The sequence below is a fragment of the Dasypus novemcinctus genome, chromosome 25, assembly GCF_030445035.2.
Source record: "Dasypus novemcinctus isolate mDasNov1 chromosome 25, mDasNov1.1.hap2, whole genome shotgun sequence".
NCBI classification, from domain to species: domain Eukaryota; kingdom Metazoa; phylum Chordata; class Mammalia; order Cingulata; family Dasypodidae; genus Dasypus; species Dasypus novemcinctus.
In genome coordinates this window covers 7777541-7801881 of record NC_080697.1, presented here as the reverse complement: position 1 = coordinate 7801881, position 24341 = coordinate 7777541, and the positions used below count along the sequence as shown (strand labels likewise).

General features: G+C 36.3%; 2 protein-coding genes and 1 pseudogene across 6 annotated transcripts in view; 1 reads left to right on the top strand and 2 right to left on the bottom strand.

The window, feature by feature from the left end:
• SMC6 (structural maintenance of chromosomes 6) overlaps window positions 1-24341 on the top strand; it is a 169350-nt gene that overhangs the window by 26481 nt on the left and 118528 nt on the right. The gene's annotated exons all lie outside the window — the stretch shown is intronic.
• GEN1 (GEN1 Holliday junction 5' flap endonuclease) overlaps window positions 2698-24341 on the bottom strand; it is a 32319-nt gene continuing 10675 nt past the window's right edge. For 2 of the 3 annotated variants that reach the window (XM_071211886.1, XM_004450779.5), the window contains exons 4-14: window positions 23912-24088; window positions 22220-22330; window positions 20457-20530; window positions 18482-18570; window positions 17015-17159; window positions 16665-16701; window positions 16497-16577; window positions 15642-15772; window positions 9613-9674; window positions 7041-7181; window positions 2698-6142 (exon numbers count right to left, since the gene is read on the bottom strand). In XM_071211886.1, the coding sequence (XP_071067987.1) occupies window positions 4836-6142; window positions 7041-7181; window positions 9613-9674; window positions 15642-15772; window positions 16497-16577; window positions 16665-16701; window positions 17015-17159; window positions 18482-18570; window positions 20457-20530; window positions 22220-22330; window positions 23912-24088 (2355 nt within the window). In that variant the 3' untranslated portion in view covers window positions 2698-4835. Of the gene's footprint in view, window positions 6143-7040; window positions 7182-9612; window positions 9675-15641; window positions 15773-16496; window positions 16578-16664; window positions 16702-17014; window positions 17160-18481; window positions 18571-20456; window positions 20531-22219; window positions 22331-23911; window positions 24089-24341 lie in introns of those variants that run through there. The other variant, XM_058288097.2, reaches the window with a different exon arrangement.
• Window positions 10954-14239, bottom strand: LOC139437582 (high mobility group protein B3 pseudogene; annotated as a pseudogene).

Here is a 24341-nt window from a genome sequence, read left to right as displayed (position 1 = left end):
CAAGAGAACTACAGACCAGCAACCTCATGAACTCAGACGCAAAACTCTTTTAAAAAATTAAGTATATCAAATCCAACTATACATAAAAAGATAATACATTGTAATCAAGAGGAATTTATCTCAGAATTCAAGGTTTGATTGTTCCATTTAAAACAATGCTATTCACCATTTAAAAAGATACAGTAAAAGGATTAGAAAAACCTCAATACTCATTCATGATAAAAACTGTAGGTAAACTAGGAATAAGAAGAGAATTTCTTCGACCTGATTAGAACATCTACCAAAAAAAAAACTTAGAGAGAAGTGGATATGGCTCAAGCAATTGGGCTCCCATCCAGGGTTTGATGCCCAGGGCCTCCTGGTGAAGGCAAGCTGGCCTGTGTGGCGAGCTGGCCCACGCGGAGTGCTGGCCTGTGCAGAGTGCTGCCCATGCAGGAGTGCTGGCTCACGCGGAGAGCTGGCACAGCAAGATGATGCAGCAAAAAGAAACACAGAGAAGAGACAAAAAGAGATGCAGCAGGTCAGGGAGCTGAGGTGGTACAAGAGAATGATCACCTCTCCCATCCGGAAGGTCCCAGGATAGGTTCCCAGAGCCTAATGAGAACACAAGCAGACACAGAAGAACACACAGCAAATGGACACAGAGAGCAGACACTCTTAAAGATTTTAAGTAAATCTTTAAAAAAACAAAACAGAAAAAACACCTAGAGCCAACATTATACTCAATAACAAAAAGCTTAATGTTTTCTATATAATATAAGGGATAAGGCAAAATGCTTTCAGTATTTCTATTCAGTATTGAATTAAAAGTCCTAGCCAATTCAACAAGGCAAGAAAAATAGGTAAAAGGCATGCAGATTGGAAAGGAACTAACATTTATCAACAGTTAAGATCAAACATGAAATCTATTAGATTATATTGGCATTTGTGCCAAGGTATACACGCAGAAACACTGAAGCCATTAGAGACAGACATTATTTACTGACATGGAACAGTTTCTAGGATATATCACTAAACATCCCTGGAAGGATACACCGGCAAGCAGAGATGGTGCTGCCTTGGGATGCAATGAGTGGAGGCTGAGCATTAAGAAGACTTTTTTACTCTGTATTATTGGTACTCTTTTCAACTTTTCAATTAACCACTTGAAAGCATTGCCTTGAAAAGTAAATAATTTATGCAAATAACATATATCAGCTCCATCAAGGAGCTGAGTTCATTGAGAGCAGAGAACTGATTGTCTTCATTTTGGATTCCCCTTCCCCTCAAGGATTTTATCGTAAGTGCACTACAAACAAAAGTTTTCTAAACAAAGTTAAACTTGATTCAAATAATTTTATGTATTTTTATTAGAAAAAAATAAGATTACTTCAGAAAAATGACAAAAATTTAAAAGTATTCCAAATATGAGTATAATTTTACAACACAATACAATGTAATAAACACCAGATAACAAGCCTACATTTCACCTGAAATTCTGGAAAAATCTCTACTCACTTCTTTGGATCTATTTTCTAATCTATAAAATGATGATTGGCAGTGTGTACATAGGAAGTTATAATATATGCATTTCAGATATTTTTACAAATCTTGTAGAATCTCACTGATACAAAATCTTGTAGGATCTCACTGATAACAAAATCAGAGAAACTAGAATACAGGTTATTGGGGGCTGAGGTGGGAATAGGGAATGGAGAGTTAATACTTAATTGGAACAGAATTTCTGTTTGGGGTGATAGAAAAGTTTTGGTAATGGATGATGGTGACAGTAACACAACATTGTGCATGTAATTATCACCAAACTATATATCTGAATGTGGTTAAAACGGGAAATTTTAGTTTGATACATGTTACTAGGGAAAAAACAGAATCGTACAACACAGAGAACTCTAACATAAACTTTGGACTATAAGCATAATTACTATATTTTTTTCATCAGTTGTGAAGGTACCACACTAATGCAAAGTGTTAATAATGGCAGTGGGGTAGGGTGGTAATACAATTTTTCTGTACACCTACAACCTTTCTGAAAAAAAAAAAGGATGGGTAAAATTCTCTACAATTAAAAAAAATCAGCTTTATTGTGACATAATTCATGCTTCATACAATCGCCTATTTAAATTGTACAATTAAAGGCTTTTAGTATATTTTAGATTTGTGCAACCATTACCACAAATTTTAGAATACTTTAATCATTCTCCCCCACCCCCCACCCAAATCCTCCATACTCATTAGCAGTCTTTCCCCTTCTACCTGCCACACCCACCCCCCAACCCAAGGCTACCAGAAGTCTACTTTGTTTCTATAGATCTGCTTATACTGGATATTTCATATGAATTGAACCATATAATTTACGACTGTAGGTAGTCTTTTGTGATTGGTTTCTTTCACTTAGCATAATGTTCTCAGGTTCATCCACATAGTAGCAAGTATTAGTATTTCATTCCTTTTTTTTTGGCTGCCATTTCATTGTATGGATATACCACATTTTGCTATCCATTCATTATTTCCGTACTAGCTTTTGTGTGGACATTTTTTTCATTTCTTGTGTATATATCTAGGAGTGGAATTGATACTCTGTTTAATCATCTGTGGAATCATCAGATTGTTTCCCAAAGTGGTTGCTCATTTTACATTCCTACCAGCAGGAATAATAAGCAGGGTTAGGGTTCCAATTCTCCACATCCTCTCCACTTCTTTTTTGATTATAATCATCCTACTAGGGGTGAAGTGGCCTCTTCTGGTTTTGATTTGCCCATCCCTAATGGCTAATGATATTGAGAATCCTTTTCATGGTGCTTACTTGCTGTTTGTACATATTCCTTGGAAAAATATTCAAATACTTTGCCCATTTAAAATTGGGTTGCCTTTTTATTGAGCTGTAAGGTCTTTATATGTTCTAGAATCGTTATATGTGATTTGCAAATATTTTCTCTCTTCCATTCTGTCAACTGTATTTTCATCTTCTTGATGGTGTCCTTTGAAGCAAAGAAGTTTTGAATTTTAATGAAGTCAAATTTATATTTTCTCTTGTCACTTGTGCTTTTGGTATATCTAAAAAATCTTTGCCTGATCCAAGTTCATGAAAAATTATTCCTGTTTTCTCCTAAAAGTTTTACAGATTTAGCTCTTATAATTACATCTTTGATCCATTTTGAGTATATTTGTTTATGGTGTAAGGTAATGTTCAAACTTAATTCTTCAGCATGTGGATATTCTGTTGTCCTAGCACCATTTGCTGAAAGACTATTTTTCTCCCATTGAATTTTCTTGGCACACATGGTTGAAAATTAATTGACCATAAAAGGGCTTATTTTTGAACTCACAGTTCTACTCCATTAATAGACTAGAATAAGGTCTCTCCTTATGCCAGTACCACACAGTCTTCGTTACTGGAATTCTATAGTAACTTTTGAAATCAGGGTGGATAAGTGCTCCAATTTTTCAAGATTGTTTTGGGTATTTTGAGTCCCTAAAAATTCCTTATGAATTTCAGATTCATCTTGTCAATTTCTGAAAAGAAACCAGCTTGAATTTTGATGGGGATTGCACTGAATCTATAGATCAACTTGGAGAGTATTGCCATCCTAACAATGTTAAGTCTTCAAACATTGAACATGGGATGTCTTACCATTTATTTAGGCTTTCAACAATGTTTTGCAGTTTTCAGAGTGTAAGTTTTACACTGCTTTTGTTAAATTTACTCCTACATATTTTAATTTTTTTGATGCTGTTATAAATGATACTCCAAATTTCATTTTGGGATTATTCATTGCAGGTGTATAAAACACAATTGATTTATGTGTTTACTGATCTTATGTTCTGCAGCTTTGCTGTACTCATTTATTAGATTCTTTTTTAGTGGATTCCTTAGGATATTCTATAAACAGGAATGTACCATCTGCAATAAGGGACAGTTTTACTTCTAATTTGGATGCCTCTAGAGTTTTTGAGTGCTAGATAAATTAATGAACAATGTACTTGGAGGCATTAAAGTCAGTATATCATATATTACATAGATTCATTTTTTATGAACAGATGTCAGGGAAAAAATAAAGTTCTAGAGAAGAAAAAAAAAAATCCCAAGAATTAGGAGCAAAAAATGGGTTTTAGTTCCTACACCACTATTATCTGTGTTACCCTGAAGAAGTTTCTACTCCTCTTTCAATTTTAAATTCTATTGTCCTAATCTTTCTCCATTTGATATACCTGTGAACTTGTGGGGACATCTACAGAGTAGCTTTCCTGAGTTTATTTAACCTTGAAAACCATGATTTACACTCTCTCCTTTTCCACTTATGCCCCTAACAAAGGAGAATAAGAATACCAAACCTGGAAGAGGACACTAAAGGCATTTTCACATTGAGTCATAACATAACTCTCAGCAAAGGCATTAACAGATGACAGTAAGAGAATGCAGGCAATTAGAAAGAGTTAGCCTCTTGTGAACAAGCCAGAGTATACATAAATACTTTAGAGACTTTTGGAAGGAATGAATGAAAATGAGTAAATACATGAAACATATATACCATAGTGCTATGGTAACAATATTTAAAGCTAAAAAAAGAGTAACCACTAAGGATATAAAAAACAGTAAATGTGTGTGGCAAAAATATATTATTTGAAGTTTTCACCACAGAAGATCATATTGTGAAACTGAAGTTTTAGGTTACATTTTTTATTATAATTTTGGTTAAAATGGCAAAAGTATTTCATGATATATAGAAGTACATTACACTTTTGTACCAAACATTAATTAGACACCTTCTCTCTGCCCTTTCTAACGCTGACAGTAATAGGAAAATAAAGTAGTTTTAAATATTTTTTATTTAGTTTCAAGTGCTCTGGAATCTTAGTTTTAATCTCTGACATAAAGGAAGAGGACTATCCAGACAAGAACCAGAGTCATCTTTTTCTTTATTACGCTGCAGAAAATTCAGAGAACGTTGTGCTGGATCAGGGAAACAGTTTTCTTCATTTCCACCTACTTTAGAAGCCTGGGCACACTGCTCCTTTTTTTTAACATGCGTCTGAGGGTCACTTCTCTTGAATTGGAACGGGTTAGACTTCTGAGAGCACTGCTTCGCTTTCTGAGTTGCATACTTCACTTTCTCAAACACTGGGGCACTTTCTTCATCAGAGGAATGTCTGTCAAGGCACACGGTCTTCTTTGTTGCAGTTCTCTGAGCGGTTTGGACATCGACTTTTCTACCATGATTTAAAGCAGCTTTTGGTGGTCCGAGTCTCACATTGGAGGTCTTCACCACCGGGTTACTTACAGATTGATGTGCAGAAGTAGTCATTGTATAGTTTTTTTTAAACAGTTGGTCTCCTTTTAGAACTTTAGAGTTTCTGGATTCATTTTGCAAATGAATTCCTGGAAGATCCTTTGAAAAGTGTGCTGGACATGCAGAACTGCTGTTAGCAGTACAATGTTCTTTTATCTCACACAGGGACAAAGTTTTCAGGTCAACGTCAGGCTGAACACTATCCAGAGTACGTGATGATTTTATACGTATTCGTTCCATTAAAGGCAAATCCTGAAGGTGTAAATCAGTAATGCCAGAAAGTAGATGTTCTTCAAAACTTGCCTTTTGAAAATTCCCATCGAAATCCAATGCTTTATTGATGCCTGTGGTGCACCATTCTGAATCACGTGGCAATTGTCCTGGAATGTTTTCAAAGCTATTAGCGATGGTTGTTTCAGGTTCTGACTTTGCCTGGTGAGAGACAGTGTTCCCTAGAATAGCTGGAGAATTACTAAAAGAAGTACCTTCCCAGTCAATGGTGCTCAAATGTAGATCAGCAATCTCGGATCTATTATGAGATAAAATGTTGGGGTGACTAGATTCTGAAATTAAAGACTTACTGACAGTTTTAATTTGATGTACAACCAAAGGGCTTGGAGAAGACAGTAACACTTCTTGTGTATCCAAACAGGAATCATCTATTGGCAAAAGCAAGCTCTTCATTGACTCAGAATTATCTTTTTGGGGCAATCTAGGATCAGGAATTTCCACATTTAACTTGGAATTCTCCTTAGAAAAGATTTCACATGCGGGTTTTAAAGTCATGTGTGACTGAAAACTCATTATATCATCTGATTCTGGCATGTCATTTTCTTTCGGATTAATTTTCTTACCTGAAAAGAAGAAAAAAAACATTTAAAATCTATTTTTATTTTAAGTTGAATTAAAAAAATAAACTAAGGAATTCAGATCAGAAATCTACATGAAGTTTTCACTTTTTTTTGTTGCAATGCAATTCTGGAAAGTGTATTATAAAGCACAATATTATAAAATATTTTCCTTTGGAAAGAATGTTATAATGAAGTTTTTTTCCTGACCAATTTCTGAGAAATAAATAAAATGTACTTAGAACCAAAAATATGTTATACATAGTAGTTGCCCAATAATTTGTTAGTATATTAATTATTATTTTTTAAAGATTTATTTTATTTATTTCTCTCCCCTTCCCCCATTATCTGCTCTCTGTGTCCATTTGCTGTGTTTTTTGCATTTTTGTTATGCAGCACTATGAAACTGTGTAGCTTTTTTGTCATGTCATCTTGTTGTGTCAGCTCTCTGTGTGTGCAGTGCCACTCCTGGGTGGGTTGTGCTTTTATCACGTGGGGTGGCTCTTTGTGGGGCGCCCCTACGTGGGGGATACCCCTACATGGCACAGCACTTCTTGTGCGTGGCAGCACTGCGCGTGGACCAGCTCAACACACAGGTCAGGAGGCCCTGGGTATCAAACCCTGGACCCTCCATATGGTAGGTGGACACTCTATCAGTTGAACCACAACCACTTCCCAGTATATTAATTATTATTTACACTTGGTAAATAAGTAGACATAGAGCAGAATGGTTTACTCGTGGCCTCTCAGCTTTGAAAGAAAGTAAGTGAACACAGAAGAAAGAGTACAATCCTTACTACTGATTTTATCAAACATTCAACAAAGTTTAGAAAATATACATTACAAAAGAACAGGTGGCTCTTTGAAATTGTGACATTAAGTAGCTTTCAAACCCTATACTTACTTTTCTGTTTCTTCCCTTTATTTTCTAATTTTTCTTTTTTGTAAATAGCAACAATCTCAGGATAGGCTGCTTCAAACAATGATTCTTCTTCCATTGTTTGTAGAGACAATTCTCCATGTTTATCCTCTGTAGCATAATGTTCTAAAAGATTAAAAATACAGTAAAGCAGCTTCAATTACAGATTTCAAAAACTCAATTTTTCTCCAGGAAACTAAGCTTACCAATTAAACTAAGTCACCCACAATGGATCACTGATTGCATATCTTGCTTTACTCTATATCTCTATTCTAATAATATGTTGATACTAGTATAAAATTGATTTTCTTTTCCACGGGAAGAGCTGGGAGGAGATTCTTTTAAAATTAGAACTTTAAATACATTCTCATGGGAAGCGGACTTGGCCCAGTGGTTAGGGTGTCCGTCTACCACATGGGAGGTCTGCGGTTCAAACCCCGGGCCTCCTTGACCCTTGTGGAGCTGGCCCATGTGCAGTGCTGGTGTGCACAAGGAGTGCCGTGCCACCCAGGGGTGTCCCCAGCATACGGGAGCCCCATGCACAAGGAGTATGCCCAGTAAGGAGAGCGGCCCTGCGCGAAAGTGCAGCCTGCCCAAGAATGGCGCCATACACATGGAGAGTTGACGCAGCAAGATGACGCAACGAAAAGAAACACAGATTTCCGTGTCACTGACAACAACAGAAGCAGACAAAGAAGAACACGCAGCAAATAGACACAGAGAACAGACAACTGGGGGGAAAGGGGAGAGAAATTTAAAAAAATAAATAAATATATTCTCATGCTTCAAAGATGAAAGGAAGAGCTTAGAAAATAGAAAACAGTTTAGATAATATTGGTTGGTTTAATTTAGTCAAATAAGTGCTACGAGTCTGGATAAGTAATGGGAATAGATAGTTTTCTAAAACTTTAACATCAGCTTTCTTTTGTGGTGGCTTCTTAAAAGAACAGAATGGAAAGGGTAATAAAAAACATTACTGGGAAAAGGATGTGGCTCAACCAATTGGGCTCCTGTCTACCACACAGGAGGTCCATGGTTTGATGCCCAGGGCCTCCTTGTGATGGCAAGCTGGCCCACACAGCAGGAATGCCACCCCGTGCAGGAGTGCCACCCTGCATGGGAATACCACCCAGCACAGGAAAGCTACCCCGCGCGGGAGTGCCAGCCGACGCAGAGAGCTGGCACAGCAAGATGATGCAACAAGAGACACGGAGGAGAGAAGATAAGAAGACATAGCAGAACAGGGAGCTGAGGTGGTGCAAGAGCGTAATCGCCTCTCTCCCACTCCAGAAGGTCCTAGGATCAGTGCCTGGAGCCGCCTAATGAGAACACAAGCAGACGAGAAGAGCACACAGCAAATGGACACAGAGAGCAGACAATGGGGACAACGGTGGTATGGGGGGGAGAAATTAAAAAAAAAAAAAAAAAATATATATATATATATACACATACATAAAACTACTTTCCAGAATTTTTGTTTCGGAGATTATCACAAGTTTAGCTGCTAAATGAGAATGCTTAAACACAAATTTACAATAATACAACATATTAGATTAGATCTTTGTATTCATAAGTGGGCAAAACTGTATGAGAAGCCAATTAATAATGAAAATGTTAGATGATTTAAAACAGAAACAAGGAAATAGGTCATCTTAAAGTGCTTTTTAGTTAAAACTAGCTTGGGGCACATCTTCCCCCATAAAGTATAGCCTCCACAAGAAGTGAGTGAGAGTGGATACCAGACCCTTAATTCTAGATAGGGGAGATCCACTGCCAAACTGGATTCATAGCATTTTCCTTCTAAAAATATACTACAGTTAGTAGAACACTTCCTACATAGTTTCCAAAACTCTTCAGCCTTCTATCTTCCCATAATTGCTTGGAATGGTTGATCTAATTTTTACTATTCCATTCTTCAAAGTTATATACAGCTTAAACTTTTTCACTGAACAAATCTCTCTCACGAACTCAAATATAATCACACAATCTAGTTTCAAACCCAAACAGAAGTGGATTTGAGCTAATTTTCCACCTTAAATTACCTGAGCCTCCTATTATATAGTTGAGAGTTTATTCTATCTCTGTCTGTACCCAAAATAAGAGTAATTTGACAACTACAAATTCCCATGAAAATAAATAAATAGCATAAACAAGGGAGAGAAAGAGTACCCCAGGCCCTATTTGGCAACCTTGATTCCTGTAGACTAGCTATATATGAAATCCAATGACCAAACCATTTGTAGAAACATTTTCTTGAGAAAACATGAATCAAAACTATTTTAACATCATATTTTAAATACTGATTGCCAGGAAAAGTCAATTTAAGACATTAAAAGAAAGTTAGTTTCCATTAGAATAAAATAAACAAAAGTTGCCATATTTACCACCAAAATGAGTTAAAATAATACAAGTAAACTATGAAATTATCCTTGGTACATATGCTTACATTCTTTATTTTTAATACATACATACATATTGTATACGTGTGTATAATCTTTGCTAAATATATATGGTCAAATGTTTTAAATTAAACATTTTGCTTAAAGGTAATACCTACCAGGCTTCTCCCATTCTATTTCAAAACAATGAACTCCATTTCTGATTCGGGTCTTAACAATTCTGAAAAACAAATTCCTAAGATGAGGTCTAACTGCATAAATTATTTGGACAGTCTCAATTTGTGTACCTGAATAACCCTGCCTCCACTGTTTTGTTTTGTTTTTTAAAAATAAAATACCATTTTATTTAACTTCAAAAACATTTCAGCATTCTAAACATACAAAAAAATTACAACAGAATATTGCAAATTGTGTTAAAGTACAGAAGAAGTTTCTTGAACTTTGATGCAGTAGCTCTTCACTTTGCTGACAATGAAGAGTTTCTAGTTTAAGAACAAAGTTTTTAAACTACCGCATTTAACTAAAAAAAATCCGAACACTTCTCCTGCCAGCTGATCCCCCTGCCCCTTTCCCACAGCTACAATGGCAGCAAAATGCTACGTCACTATATACAGAAACAAGACAACCTGAAGCTAAATGGGTGCCACTGCAGTGTCAACAGGTCAAGCCTCGGGAAGCGAACTTGGCCCAATGGATAGGGCGTCCGCCTACCACATGGGAGGTCCACGGTTCAAACCCCGGGCCTCCTTGACCCGTGTGGAGCTGGCCCATGCGCAGTGCTGATGCGCGCAAGGAGTGCCGTGCCACGCAGGGGTGTCCCCCGCGTAGGGGAGCCCCACGCCCAAGGAGTGCGCCCGTAAGGAGAGCCGCCCAGTGGGAAAGGAAGTGCAGCCTGCCCAGGAATGGCGCCGCATACACGAAGAGCTGACACAGCAAGATGACGCAACAAAAAGAAACACAGATTCCCAGTGCTGCTGACACAGAAGAACACACCGTGAATGGACACAGAGAGCAGACAAGGGGGGGGGGGGCGGGTAGGGGTAGGGAGAGGAGAGAAATAAATAAAAATAAATCTTTAAAAAAAAAACCAACAAAAAAACAGGTCGAGCCTCCCAGAGCACACCTGACCGCTGCCCTGCCAGAGCCATCACTGCCTCAAGCGAGCAGGGACCAGCCAAGAAGTTTCCTCGCTGCATTCATTTTTACAAATCATAGATATGTACAGCCAAAAACGATAGTGAACACCACCTTACAAATTAAAAAAACAAAAAAATGCCAGAAACACCTTTAAATGTCTTGCCACACTAACAGCAAAGTGCAGAGGAAACCCCAGAGTGCCTTTTCAGTTTAAGAATGTTTGGAAATATGTACAACTTTGATAGTTTCAGGGTGCTCCTGACACCCATGGCCACTTCATGTAAACCACTGACAATTTCTACCGCACGATGAGAGACTACAGTATGACGATCCAATTCTGTCATTAAACCTAATGCAGGCAACAGACACGGCTCAAATAAGAGGTGTGCCCACGACGGCGCTCCCTGCCCTAAGGTATTCACAAGGAGATCAAGTTTTTTATTCATCCTCCCTCTTCTCCTCTTCATCTTCCTCTACCACCTTTTTCTGGGCAACTTTAGCAGGACTCTATGTGCCATCAAACTTTCCTTTGGACCTTCAGTGGGCGACATCTTTCTCGTACTTCTTCAGCTTCGCCGTTTTGTTGTTGCACGGCTGCTTTTCACTGTCACTCAGGCTGCTCCACATCTCACCCAGCTTTCTGGCCATGGCTCCAGTAGAGATGACAGGGTTTGTGGATTTGATCTTGGGGTGGAATTCTGAACAGAGCAGGAAGAATTCCAGATGGTGGCCATTTGGAGGAATTAGGATCCTTCTTGCCTCCCTTAGCTGGTCCATAATCCTTCATTTCCCAATCATAGCGTACTTTGTTCACCTTTGCCATCGCATCAAATTTTGATTTCTCCTTCCCAGACATTGTCTTCCACCTCTCAGAGCACTTCTTGGAAAACTCTGCCAAATTGACAGGGACCCCAGTGTTTTTCTTCTTATGTTCTTCTGCATGTCTGCACAAAGAAGGCGTAAGCAGACATCTTGCCCTTTGGTTTCTGGGGGTCACCTTAGGCATCCTGACTGTACTGTTCGCCGGTGTGGGCAGTGCAAGGCACAACACGCAGCTCAATGCTGTCAGCCTCATACTAGCTGCATCCCCAAGAGCCGCCTTTCTAAGTAAAAATATTATCAGGAAGCAGACTTGGCCCAGTGGTTAGGGCGTCCATCTACCACATGGGAGGTCCGCAGTTCAAACCCCGGGCCTCCTTGACCTGTGTGCAGCTAGCCCACGTGCAGTGCTGATGCGTGCAAGGAGTGCCGTGCCACGCAGGGGTGTCCCCGTGTAGGGGAGCCTCACGTGCCAGGAGTGTGCCCGGTTAAGGAGAGCCGCCCAACGCCAAAGAAAGTATAGCCTGCCCAGGAATGGCGCTGTACATACAGAGAGTTGACGCAACAATATGATGCAACAAAAAGAAACAGATTCCTGTGCCGCTGATAACAACAGAAGTGGACAAAGAAGAACACACAGCAAAATAGACACAGAGAACAGACAACTTGGGGGGGGGGGGACAAATAAAAATATATCTTTAAAAAAATATATTATGGGAGTGGATATGACTCAAGTGGATGAGCACCTGCCTCTCACATGTGAGGTCCTGGGTTTGGTTCCTGGTGCCTCTTAAAACAAACAACAAGCAAACTAAACCAACTCAGGCGAATTGATGTGGCTCAGTGGTTGAGTGCTGGCTTCCCACATACAAGGTCCAGGGTTCAAGCCCCGGCCCTAGTACCTCAAAATAAATAAATTTAAAAAAATGTTAGGAATTATTTCCTATTCACTTGACTAGTTCACTCAAAAAATAATTTTTTGATAGGTGCATAGCTTATAATTGTTAGGTTCTATTAATACATTCTTTTCATTATTATGCATTTTCATACTCGTTATTCATTCTTTTGGCTTAAAGGTTTTAACTTTTTAAAAAAATATTTATTTATTTCTCTTCACACCCTCATTGTTTGTGCTTGCTGCATCTGTTCGTTGTGTGCTCATCTTTCTTTTTTAGGAGGCACTGGGAACCGAACCTGGGACCTCCCATGTGAGGGGGAGGCGCCTAATCACTTGAGCCACCTCCACTCCTTGCTTTGCTGTATCTCATTATGTTTTCCTCCTTGACATTCCTGTTGCATCAGCTCACTGTGCCAGCCCATCATGTGAGCTGTCTTGCTCATTTTCTTTAGGAGGCACAAGGAACCAAATCTGGGACCTCCTATGTGAGCTCTTACGAGGAGCTCAATCGCTTGGGCCATATCCACTTCCCTATTTATCTATTTTAAATGTCAAATTTGCTGAACTGGAAGACAAATTATTTATCTATTTTAGTAATTAACCTTAAATGTTTACATGCATACTTTGGAAGCTCTAATTGTTGTCATTTATGATATATCAAGTACTATGCAAATATTTATATGCAATATTTTCCAGTTTATTAAATTAGCCAAATGTATTATTAGTTCAACATCTTCCCTGAGTTCACTTTTCTTACTGAAGTACATTCTTGAACAGGGCTTTTAACAACGCTCTGTGAGTGGTAAACTCTCTTTTAATGTTTGAAACTGTTTGACCTATGAATGATGCTTGCTTAAATGATCTCTAGGTTGCCAATTATTTTTGCTCAATACTTGGAAAATATTACTCCATCATATTCTGGAAGATGCATGCTATCAGAATGGCATTCCTTTGTAGATTTTCTTTTTTCTTCGATACTTTCCAATTTTCACTTTGAAAAATTTCAAACCTTTAAAAAAAGTTGCAATAGTACAAAAAACACTGCCTCATTTGCTATCTTTCTTTATACATTTATTTTCTGAACCATTTGAAGATAAGTTGCAGATATGTCTCATGACAGATCTCCCCTAAATATTGCAGCCTTTCAAGGTAGGGTATTTACCTAAAGAGCCACAATATACCTAGCACACTGAGGAAATTTAACACTGACAGTATCATTATCTAATATATAGTCCATACTCAAATTTCCCCAATTGTTCTAAAAATATCCTTTGTGGTTTGAAAAAAAAAATCTAATCAGGACCACAACACATGGCTTTGTTATGTCTCTGTAGTCTTTTAGCCTAGAAACATTTTGTAGATTATCTTTTATGGCATCCGTATTTTTGAATACTGCAGGAAAGCTGTTCTGTAGATTGTTCCTTACTTTTATCTTATTGTGCTCTTGTAATTACATTTGCATTAAACAGTTTTGGCAGGAATACGACATAAATGATATGGTGTCTTCCTCAGTGTACCATGTTAAGAGGTACATGGCAGTTTACTGTCCTATTGACCATTTCTTCACTTTTCAAGGTAGCCATTTTTCCTTTGTAATTAGTAAGTGACATAATACTTGAGACTGTGACGATGGTGAGTCCATCTGGTTTCTCCCCCTTTTAAGGTATAACTTTTCCTTTGTAATTCCTCTGCAGTGTGATACTATGGACTGTATGACTATTCTTTTTGTCCAGAAGTTTTTCACCCAATGGTTTTAACATCCATTGATGATTCTTGCCAGTTGGTTTGATAATTTTCAAGATTTCTCCCTTTATCCTTGATGCCTACAATATGTTTGTGTGTGGGATTTATTTTTACTTACCTTGTATATACTTGGAGTGTAACTGGATCTGAGAACTTTTCATAAATTGTGGAATACTCTCAGAAATCATCTCTTAAAAATTACTTCTCTACGTTTCCTTCTATTAGCTTCTAGAAATAAATTGGAACCTATCAAACTATCCTGTGTTACAACTACTCCAGTATTCGTTTATTGGAGACTCTGTGCTGCCTTCTGTGTGACTTTAGTACTGTTTTTCAATTCACTAATAGTTTTTGACCAAGTTCAGACTAGAGTCTTATTTAAATGATTATTTTTATTAAGATCTCTAGTAGTTCATTTTTTATAGCCATCCATTTAAATGATTTCTATACACTTTTGTTTCCTAATCCATCTACTGGCTTTTTTGGATATATGCTTTCAATCATTTCATTGAATATCCCAACATTCTGAAAGGGCCCCACCCCAAAATTTGAGACTTTTATAAAAGTTAATTTAATCTTGAGTGCATTTGTTACAATTTTTTTTACATTATATTTCATCACATTATGCCATTTCCTTTTTTTCTTCTAGTCTCTTTTATCTCTGTCCTCACCTCTACCTCTCCAGTACTTTCTGAGTAATTTCCAGCAGGATTTCTGGACCTTAGACAGCATTTGGTCAGTTTTTATCCTCTATCCCAGCTTCCCTCCAGGTATGGGAGAATTCCACACCAGACTCTGGGATTGAAGCAACAAGTCGGACTCCTCTGCCACCTTGCTCTGGGGTGCCCTTACTGGATTTGCACCTGGAGGACGCTGCTGCTCTCCGGATTCAGGGCTCTAAAGCTCACAGTTTTAGTCCCGCCATTCATTTTGCACTTTGTTCCTCTTCTGGTCCATTGAAATGGCTATGTCTTTGAATATTTATTTTTTCTTTTTTTAGATTTTTACTTATTTCTCTCCCTTTCTTCCCCCTCCCCTCCATTGTCTGCTCTCTGTGTCCATTCATTGTGTGTTCTTTTGTGTCTGCTTGCATTCTTGTCAGGTGGCACTGGGATTCTGTGTCTTTTTATTGTGTCATCTCGCTGCATCAGCTCTGTGTGCGGCACCACTCCTAGCAGGCTGCACTTTTTTCACGCAGGGCAGCTCTCCTTACAAAAGTGCACTCCTTGAGTGTGGGGCACCCCTATGCGGGGGGCACTCCTGCATGGCATGGCACTTCTTGCACGTGGCAGCACTGCATGTGGGTATCGAATCATGGACCCTCCATATGGTAGACGGATGCTCTGTCAGTTGAGCCACATCCGCTTCCCCATTTCTTTTTATAATCTATCATTATTTTATGCTTGAAGCAGAGAAGTATGTCAAAGCATGAGCTTATTATGCAGGTCCTGAATAAGCTTTAATATTGTAACAGGGCTTCCTACCATTTTATAAAACAAAAAGCTATATATCCCATTATTAATGATATTAAGGAGAATAGTCAAATGAGAACACAGAGACTCCTTCATACAACTCTTTAAGTTATATTACCGAATTGGCTGTAGTTGATTAGAGTTCCTTCTACCGAGTTTTCTTTCGATCATGTCATAGTGGGTCAAAAGTACCAACAATTTCTCACATGCATAGTGATTGGGCCATTCCATTTTTTCCAGAGTAAATCTCTGTAAACATGAAAAAAAATAAAACAAGATTTTGTTATACCTCTTGGAGATGAATATACTCTCAGATATTTTTTCCTTTAGAATTAACACTAAAGTAGTTTCAATGTGAATTTTTCCAGAAAGAACACTGAGTTTCCTAAGGAGGCAGTATTGCCTAATGACTGTGAAGGTTTTGGCTTGAATCTCAGTCTGATATTTCTTAGCTGTTGGGTAAGTTACTTAACCTCTCTTAGCCTCAGCTTTTCCATCTGTAAAATGGAGATATTGATATAATCTTAGTCATAGGGCTTATATACATAATTGAATTTAATCCTCAGGATATTATTTCTATTTTAAGGCCAATAATACCCAGGATCATTCAATTATAAGTGAATGACTATCAAATTTAAACTTGGGTCACTGATTACAAATCTAGTACACTTGTAAACTGCACTGCCTTCCACATTAATATACTATATTCTGACATTCTTTGGTTTTTAGCCCCTCTCCCCTCAACATATCTCTGGATACAATATATATGTTTATAGTATTTAAGATGTCTTTTAAAGAACAGTAGAACTTTGATTTGTCTTACTGTCTGCAAAGTATGGTCTAATGTGGCAAAGGAGTAAGGATTCCATATGGACAATCAAACTGGCTCTCAAGAAAGGTGAATAATATCCTTCCTTTTCTTCCCAGTATGTAACTTCATTCTATAAAGTTTCAAGAATTTATTTTCAGATACCTGAAACAATAATAAGTCAGGTCTTTGGTATCTGATTACTTTCACCAACTTATCCTTGTTCAAAAGAAATTCTTCAATAACCTAGGAAGGGAAAAAAATATAGGAATTGAGAATTTAAATTTTTAAGAGTGTTTAAAATAAATGCATCGGTGAAATACCGATTATTACCTCATGGAATGGGAAGCCTTCACAACTGCAAGCTTTTCTGAAAATAAATTACATACGTGTCGTCAATTAAATCAGGCCATTTTAGAGAGACTCAAATCATCTCATCAAACTCCTCCCATTTAATGAAGATGTCCTTGTACAGAATCCCAGTCATCTAGCATCTGCTGATTAACTATTGAATTACTATCTCATGAGACAGCCTAATTTTTGAACAGAAAATAGAAAAAGATTTTGTGACATTTTACTAAATCTACAGATGATGGGAGAATGTATATGTGGAATTCAAGCACAGATCCATAAAATTGGTCATGGTAGGAAAAAATAGATTTAAAAACACGAGAAAAGCTTACTTCTTAACACTGTTCTCCACTGCAGTCAGCTGCTTATCATGTTTGGTACAGCACCCCTCGCTGGGGCAGGAATCCTCACCACGTGGTGCACGACGCTCGCTTTTACACAATTTGCATCCATTACGTTCATGATCCTCAGGTGAACCTTTGTGGAGACACAGTGAACCATGGTTTCCGCTACATTTTAGAATTATCTTCTACATACTTTTTTTCCTGCTCTTATCCAAACTTTCAAAAAATAACACTACCCAGCACCTGTGCCTAGCATAAAGGCATTTAATGCATTTTGGTTGAATAGAGAAATGAACCCCTCAGTAATTCTTAGGATCAAGTAGATCTGGAGTCATTACTATCATGTGACACTTTAAAAATTACTATTCTATCTGAAATTACATATTTACAATAAGCAACAATGGAAAACTTTGTGGTTTATGTGGTAGCTACAAGAAAAGTAGAATGTAATTATTAGTATAAAAAGATTTACGTAATAGAATAATTCATGAAATGGTTTCTTTAATGAGAATATTAAAAGTATAGGGCAGTTAACTACCTTTGCTAGTGCCTAGCTCTCAATGACCTATACAGTTATTTGGAACTATATAATTGGAAGAGGAACACATAATGAATGACTGTGGTCCTAGTTCCCTTTAAAACGAAAGTGCAACTAACTTCAATGTTGTTTTGAGGATATGAAGAGCATGCATACTTGAGATGAAGTAAAAACTGTCATTTATTAGGTACATAATGGCATCCTATCTAAAAAAAGCATTTCTTTTCTTCCATCATTTCACCTATAATTTAACAATGTTAATGAAACATATTAAGACAATTACATAAAGCAGGGTTTCTTTTAAAAGATGAGGTGACATGATCTCCTAAACTCGTGTGGGAGTGAAAGGACTTTCTCAGTACATGTTGACTGACATCTTTATTTCCCTAAGACTAATGAAGTGGAGTCAAGCTAATTTCAGTAATTGTGGACATGTAGTTAAAATGAGTTTAAAGTCACTATTTTACACGCAATAAAAACGCGTTATGGGACAAGAATCATTTAAGCATGTGAATATAAACCAATGACATAATAACAACTTATTTCAGTTCCATTTTCCCATGAGACTTACTGGCATATCTTTTATTCTTAAAACAGATTTCTATATTGAAAACAGATGGAAAACTTTAAGATCTAAGTAATCTGGTATCACTGATTGAAACTGTACTTATCCATATTTTAGCATTTAGATCATATTATTTCACTGAAGAAACACCTACTAATGCTTACTATGTGTATGTAATGCACTGTGTCAGATACATGTGACACAATTCCTGACTACAAGCCAGTGTGGAAGACAATGCAAAAGGCTTCCAAGCATTATTTATAGATTTGTCAAAACGACTATAAGAACAGGAATGAAAACAAGGGTATCAGACACTAATATTCTGGAGCTATCATTCCCTAGGTCTGCTTACCTGGATGGGAACACACAGGGCAAGGAGCCAGTTTTGTAACAACTAGTTGTGGATCAGAGTAATAAGATTTTTCATTCCACTGATTAAACCTTTAATAGAAAATGGTTTTAAAAAGAAAAAAAAAGTTCACAAAAATGTCACATTCTCAAATGTCAAACTATTCTGTTCCCTTTCACTTGTCTACTTATTTATCCCCTTGGTAGGAGATAAAGTTACTGCCCCGACCTTCTCTGGGGACCCCTCAGTCTGTGTCCTACAATTTTTAAATGTGGCCCAAGGACAGAGAGCAGAACTACAACAGGGGAAAGTGCATGTGCACACAACACATATTCATCCAACCTTTTTCTTTTTAAAAGTCATCAATATATGGGCAGAATAATTTGTTATGTCCTTTTTTGGCTTCTTCTGTGTGCTGGAATATAAAACAAACTGAATCATGTATGTGATTTCCCTATATCTGAAATAAAGGTGAAGGGTAATATACAATTCTAAATAACACTTTAATCTTCTATGTAAAAAAACCTTAAAAAATCTAGACCATTAAAAATGATCATTTTCTTAATCTCTTAAGCAAACAAGCAAAACCACCACTGACTTTTTAAAGAAATATATTTTTTAAATATGTATAATACTGCTAGGATTTCTATTAAATGGAAGTTAATTTCACTTTTGGCTAAAGTTCCAGGTTTAATATAAAACCACCAAGAGGAAAGTTAGGTATTAATCATAAAATATAGATGTTTTCATTATATTCCTCTATTTACACAAGTTACAATTCTAACTGAAAGCTATATTACGTGTTCTGTTCATTGTGTAGTATCTGGTACTTCAAGTAATTATGTAGCTCTTGGAATTTCTAACTCATTTACTGCAAATGCCAAGTATAAGTTTGCTAAAACTTGGCATAATTTTTACTAGATAAGTGATAGAGCTCCAAAAACTAAAAATAACTGGGAAAAGTCAGTCTAAACTAATGAGAGTTAGAATTATACTTAAAAAAGAAATATAATTTCATTATTTTCAAGTGTGAAGACAAACATTTAATAAAGTTGCCAAAAGAATGAATCTGCTGGATCTATTTCAATAAATATAATTTCTAGTTAGCCAGTTTGTATCATTCTTCACATCTCCCAATGATTACTTAACCCTAACCCCATGCCAAAGAATACCTTTTCTTTCCTGCTTTGGCACAATACTCACTGATGTCAATAATGATTTTTTTAAAATCTTGGCTTTATCAATAGCTTTATAGTTTAAAGAGAAGCATTATAGGAAAGAGTACAGTGACTTGAAATGTTTTTCATGACCATTCTTCCATTTCTACCACTTAAACATTTCTTTTTAAGTACTCATCATCTCAAACCTACTGGGGGCAAAGACTGTTTTAAATTAATATGCTTTTTAGATATGAAACAGCAGAGTTTGTAAACTTCAATGTAACCTGTATCTTAATAATTTTGAATTCTCAAACTATGGAGACTAAATTGACTGGAATTAATATATTATTAAATGTGTAGCTATAGAAAAAAAAGGCAGTCAAGTAAAATTTCTGATCAAGTGTTGCTTATTATTAACTTGTAACAGTATAGATGTTTCATTTATAGAAAAAAACAAAAGAAATGCAATTTCAAAATATTAAATACAAAATTATTTTAAAACCATATTTATTTTTAGTCTGCGATAGCCTGTAACAAAACACCTGTGGTTATGAAAAGAGGCGTTTGACATAATAATTGTGTTGGTAGTGAACTAATGATATAAAAAATAATATACAGTATGGCTTAGAACATATATTCTCATTTTTTCACTGGAAAACTTCAGAATAAGTGAAAATAAATGATTTTTTAAATGAAAATAAAGGTGAGTTTAAAATATAAAAACCTTTTTTGGGAAGCATAATCTTTTTATCATATTCAATATTAAGCTCAACAAGAAAAAAAACCCAATGTCATAAGAAAAACTCATTTTTAGTTACCTCTGAAGTAAACTTTCCCCTTTTAAAATCTGTATGAGTTTTAATGCTTGCTCTTTTCCAACTCCGGGGACTCCCTTACAGAAAGTGGGAAAAAAATTTACATATTAATCACTAGAAAATGGTTAGAGTATGGTACATCTAGTCAATGAAAGATTATGCCACTGGAAACAAAACGAGTTAGCTCTTCAAGTAATAATAGGAAAAGATGTCCAAGATACACTGTTATGCGTAGGATGAAAATAGTATGATCTAGATTTGCAAATAAAATAACAGTTACACTGGTATTCATTTAAACAAAAAAAGTCAGACAGTTATATACCGACCCACTAACTGTTTATTTTAGGGAAGAGAGGGACAGAATTTTAGAGAGCTTTCATTTTCTATATTAATTATAATGGTAATATTGTAACTTTACATAACTTTATATTTGTTATCAGCAAAAAGAAAGCTCATTTAATTAGATGAAATTTAATATCCAAACACCTGGACATCAAAATAGAACAGCCTGTATCTTTGGCATGCCAATTGTGAGATATTTTGAAATAGCACACTTCTTGGATTAGCATTTAGCTGTATCTTTTTGAATTTTTTGAAGCTATATCTTAAACTTTGAAAATTTAAATTTTATATTAGTGCATAGTCTTAAAAAATATCTACACAGAACAATTTAAAAAGATAGTAATTTTGGTACATATAAAAGGTCAAAATAGCTAAGGTAAATGCAATAGCTAAGGTAAAAGTCATTGTAAAAGCCACTGTAGCTAAAGTTGGTTTCTCTGAGTTCAAGTTTACAATTTTTTCTTAAATTCAACATTGAGTGGTTTATAGATTTTAATTATGATATAATTATATTTGGGAAATAAGATCTTCTGTTTCAGAATGAGAATTACAATAACAATTTTTGTGTTAATACTTTTTCTTACTAACTAAAAAAAAGTGCTGATTTCTCTATTCGGCCATTGATTAGGGTTATTGATTTTATTATGCTGCTATTTTTTCCTTTCTTCTAAGCACAGGTGAAAAAAAAATCATGCCATTCTTCTTTAGAATTCTCCTAGGGATAGAGGCATTTACCAAAGATAAAGAGATTATTAGGAAGGACATAATGCTAAGACTGCATAGTAAGAGCTACAATATTACTCATTCTATATTTTTTAACATTATATTTAAGAAAATGGGATTATCTTAATTCTTAACTCATCATATACCTGTTTTGTTAGAGTATTGTATTGTGCATCTTAAGATAAAAATAAAATGTTCTCTTGGACAAAATCAGATACAATGCTGAGAGGCAGGGCAGGATAAATGGCTTACCCCAATAACCATGTTGCCTAGCAATAGTAATAACACTGAACATGTGCACAATTCAAAAGTTACACTGGAGACTGAAAACTAAAAACAGACAAAACTAATAAAAACTAATAATGGCATGATAAAAGATTAATCCCTCTATTCCTTTAAAAGCATAGTCCAACTTGAATGCAAATCTATAATATTAAGCAAGAGTACTGGTTTACTGAGCTTCAAGCTGCAGCACGACTTATCCTATTCTAGCTCATACCATTCGGTATCACAAAGTCAGTTTTTTAATGCTCTTTGAAATGCTGATTATTTCAATTACTGAAAATTTAACAAAGCCTAAAACTATATTTTAAACCAGATTCTTAGTCATTTTATCATACTATATTCCTAATTATGCAACATGTAAGATAGCAAAAAAGACACACAACGCATAGTAAATAAACAGGATAATTTAAGCACACCTTTGGAAGATAATCACAGCCAAGTAGAATTGCTAGGCCAACCAGAGCATCTCTATCTAAGCCCAGTCTACTCTTGATAGATGACATTGTATAACAGTCGACATGTGGATCCTAAAAGAAAGTACAGATTTCATCTTCGAAAAGCAAACATTTATACATTAAACATTACAAAAAATAATTTGACAGTTTTCTTTAAATGTTTAATTATTCTTAAAAACCTAAACAGAAAAACTATACTGATCACCAGAATCTACATAGAATCTGAAATTTCAACAACAGGAAATAAAGTTTCAAAATTGGCCTTGAAAAATAAATGAGAGTAGTCAATTTCCTCTTTCTCGCTCTATGAGGTCTAAAAAAGTACATCTGTAATTTATAAAATTAAATATTGTAAAATATACACTGCAGAAAGTAAACACTCTCTGAAACTGTACCACCTAAAGCTGACTTAGTACCAGCTTGGCGCATAGTCTTCCAAAAAACATTTTCTTTGGCACATATATACAAACATTTATTATATGTTTAAGTAAAAGTAGGGCTAAGCAGAAAATACCATTTTGGAACATTTTTTCACTAATATGTCTGGGCAACTTTCTTTGTCAATTACACGTGTATTTTTAGTGACTGCTTAGGATTACACCATATGGACTCTGAGATGGTATTTCTCAGTACAGTTACTATTAGCATTTTGGGAGAGAACAGAATTGTTATCTACTAAATATCTAAATCTACCAAATATCTAAAGAGCAGTCCAGATGTCACAACCCTTAACTGTCACAGCCACAATCCCACCAGTTGGGCCTCCCTGATTGAGAACCACTATTCTGAAGTATTTAACGATTTCCTTACCAATGGGCATTTGGTTTCCCAGGTTTCTGTAATTACTTAAATGCTACAAGGAATGTTCTTGTACATGTCTCCTTGCATATTTGGAGGGTGTTTTTGAGGAGGAATTTCTAACAGTGGAGCTTCTGAGTCAAAGCAATATATTTCACATGTAATTTTGTGATATATTATTGAAATTTATTTAGACTTAAACCATGTGAAACAATCTTGACTTCAGGAGGGAAATCTACATTTCAGAGAGAAGAAAATAAAGAGCAAAGAATTTTTTTTTTAAGATTTATTTACTTATTTGTCCCCCTACCCCCGTTGTCTGCTCTCTCTGTCCTTTTGCTATGTGTTCTTCTGTGTCTGCTTGTATTCTCATCAGGTGGTGCCAGGAACTAATCCTGGAACCTTACAGAGTGGGTGAGAGGTGCTCATTCTCTTGCGCCACCTCAGCTCCATGGTCTGCTGTGTCTCTTACTGTCTCTCCTTTGTGTCTCTTTTTGCTGCGTCATCTTGCTGCACCAGCTTTCCATGTGGGCCAGCACTCTGTATGGGCCAGCACACCTGCACAGACCAGCACTCTGCGTGGGCCAGCTCTCCGCGCAGGCCAGCTTGCCACACAGGCCAACCTGCCTTCACCAGGAGGCCTCAGTATCAAACCCTGGACTTCTTATAGGGTAGACGGGAACCCAATCACTCGAGCCACATCTAACTCCCTGACACATTTACTTAGCAATTGCTACATGCCAGTCATTACAGTAAACAAAATTACATGTATTATTTCATTTACTCATCGAATAATCCTTAAAAAAAAAAGGTGATTATAGAAACAAATGCAGAAAAGGAGAAAGAAAAAAATACCTTTGCATTCATAGTGAAGTTCCTGTAGACAGTCTGTGCCCCATAGAGGAAGGCATCTCCGTCGTTGGTGAGGCAGCCATCCACGTAACCATTAGCATCGAGGTACGCACACATGGCTTCAGCTTCCCCAGCAGCCTGAACCCATGGAATTCCTAAGCATTCTAGCATACCTAGGCACTGCAAAATAAAAAAAACATGTGAGAAATCTAAGAACGTTTTCACTGCTGATTTCTTCAGTGTTTAACTTACGTCTATAACCATTAACAGTAACTATTTCGTTTAGTTTTAAAAATTGTTATTTTTTTAACATTGGAAATTTGAGCACTAATTCAATACTTGATGGCCTTAAAGAATGTTAAAATTTTAGGTGTGATTATAAAATCTGTATTGTGGTTTTTATTTTTATCTATCTTGTTAAGAGCTGCTGATG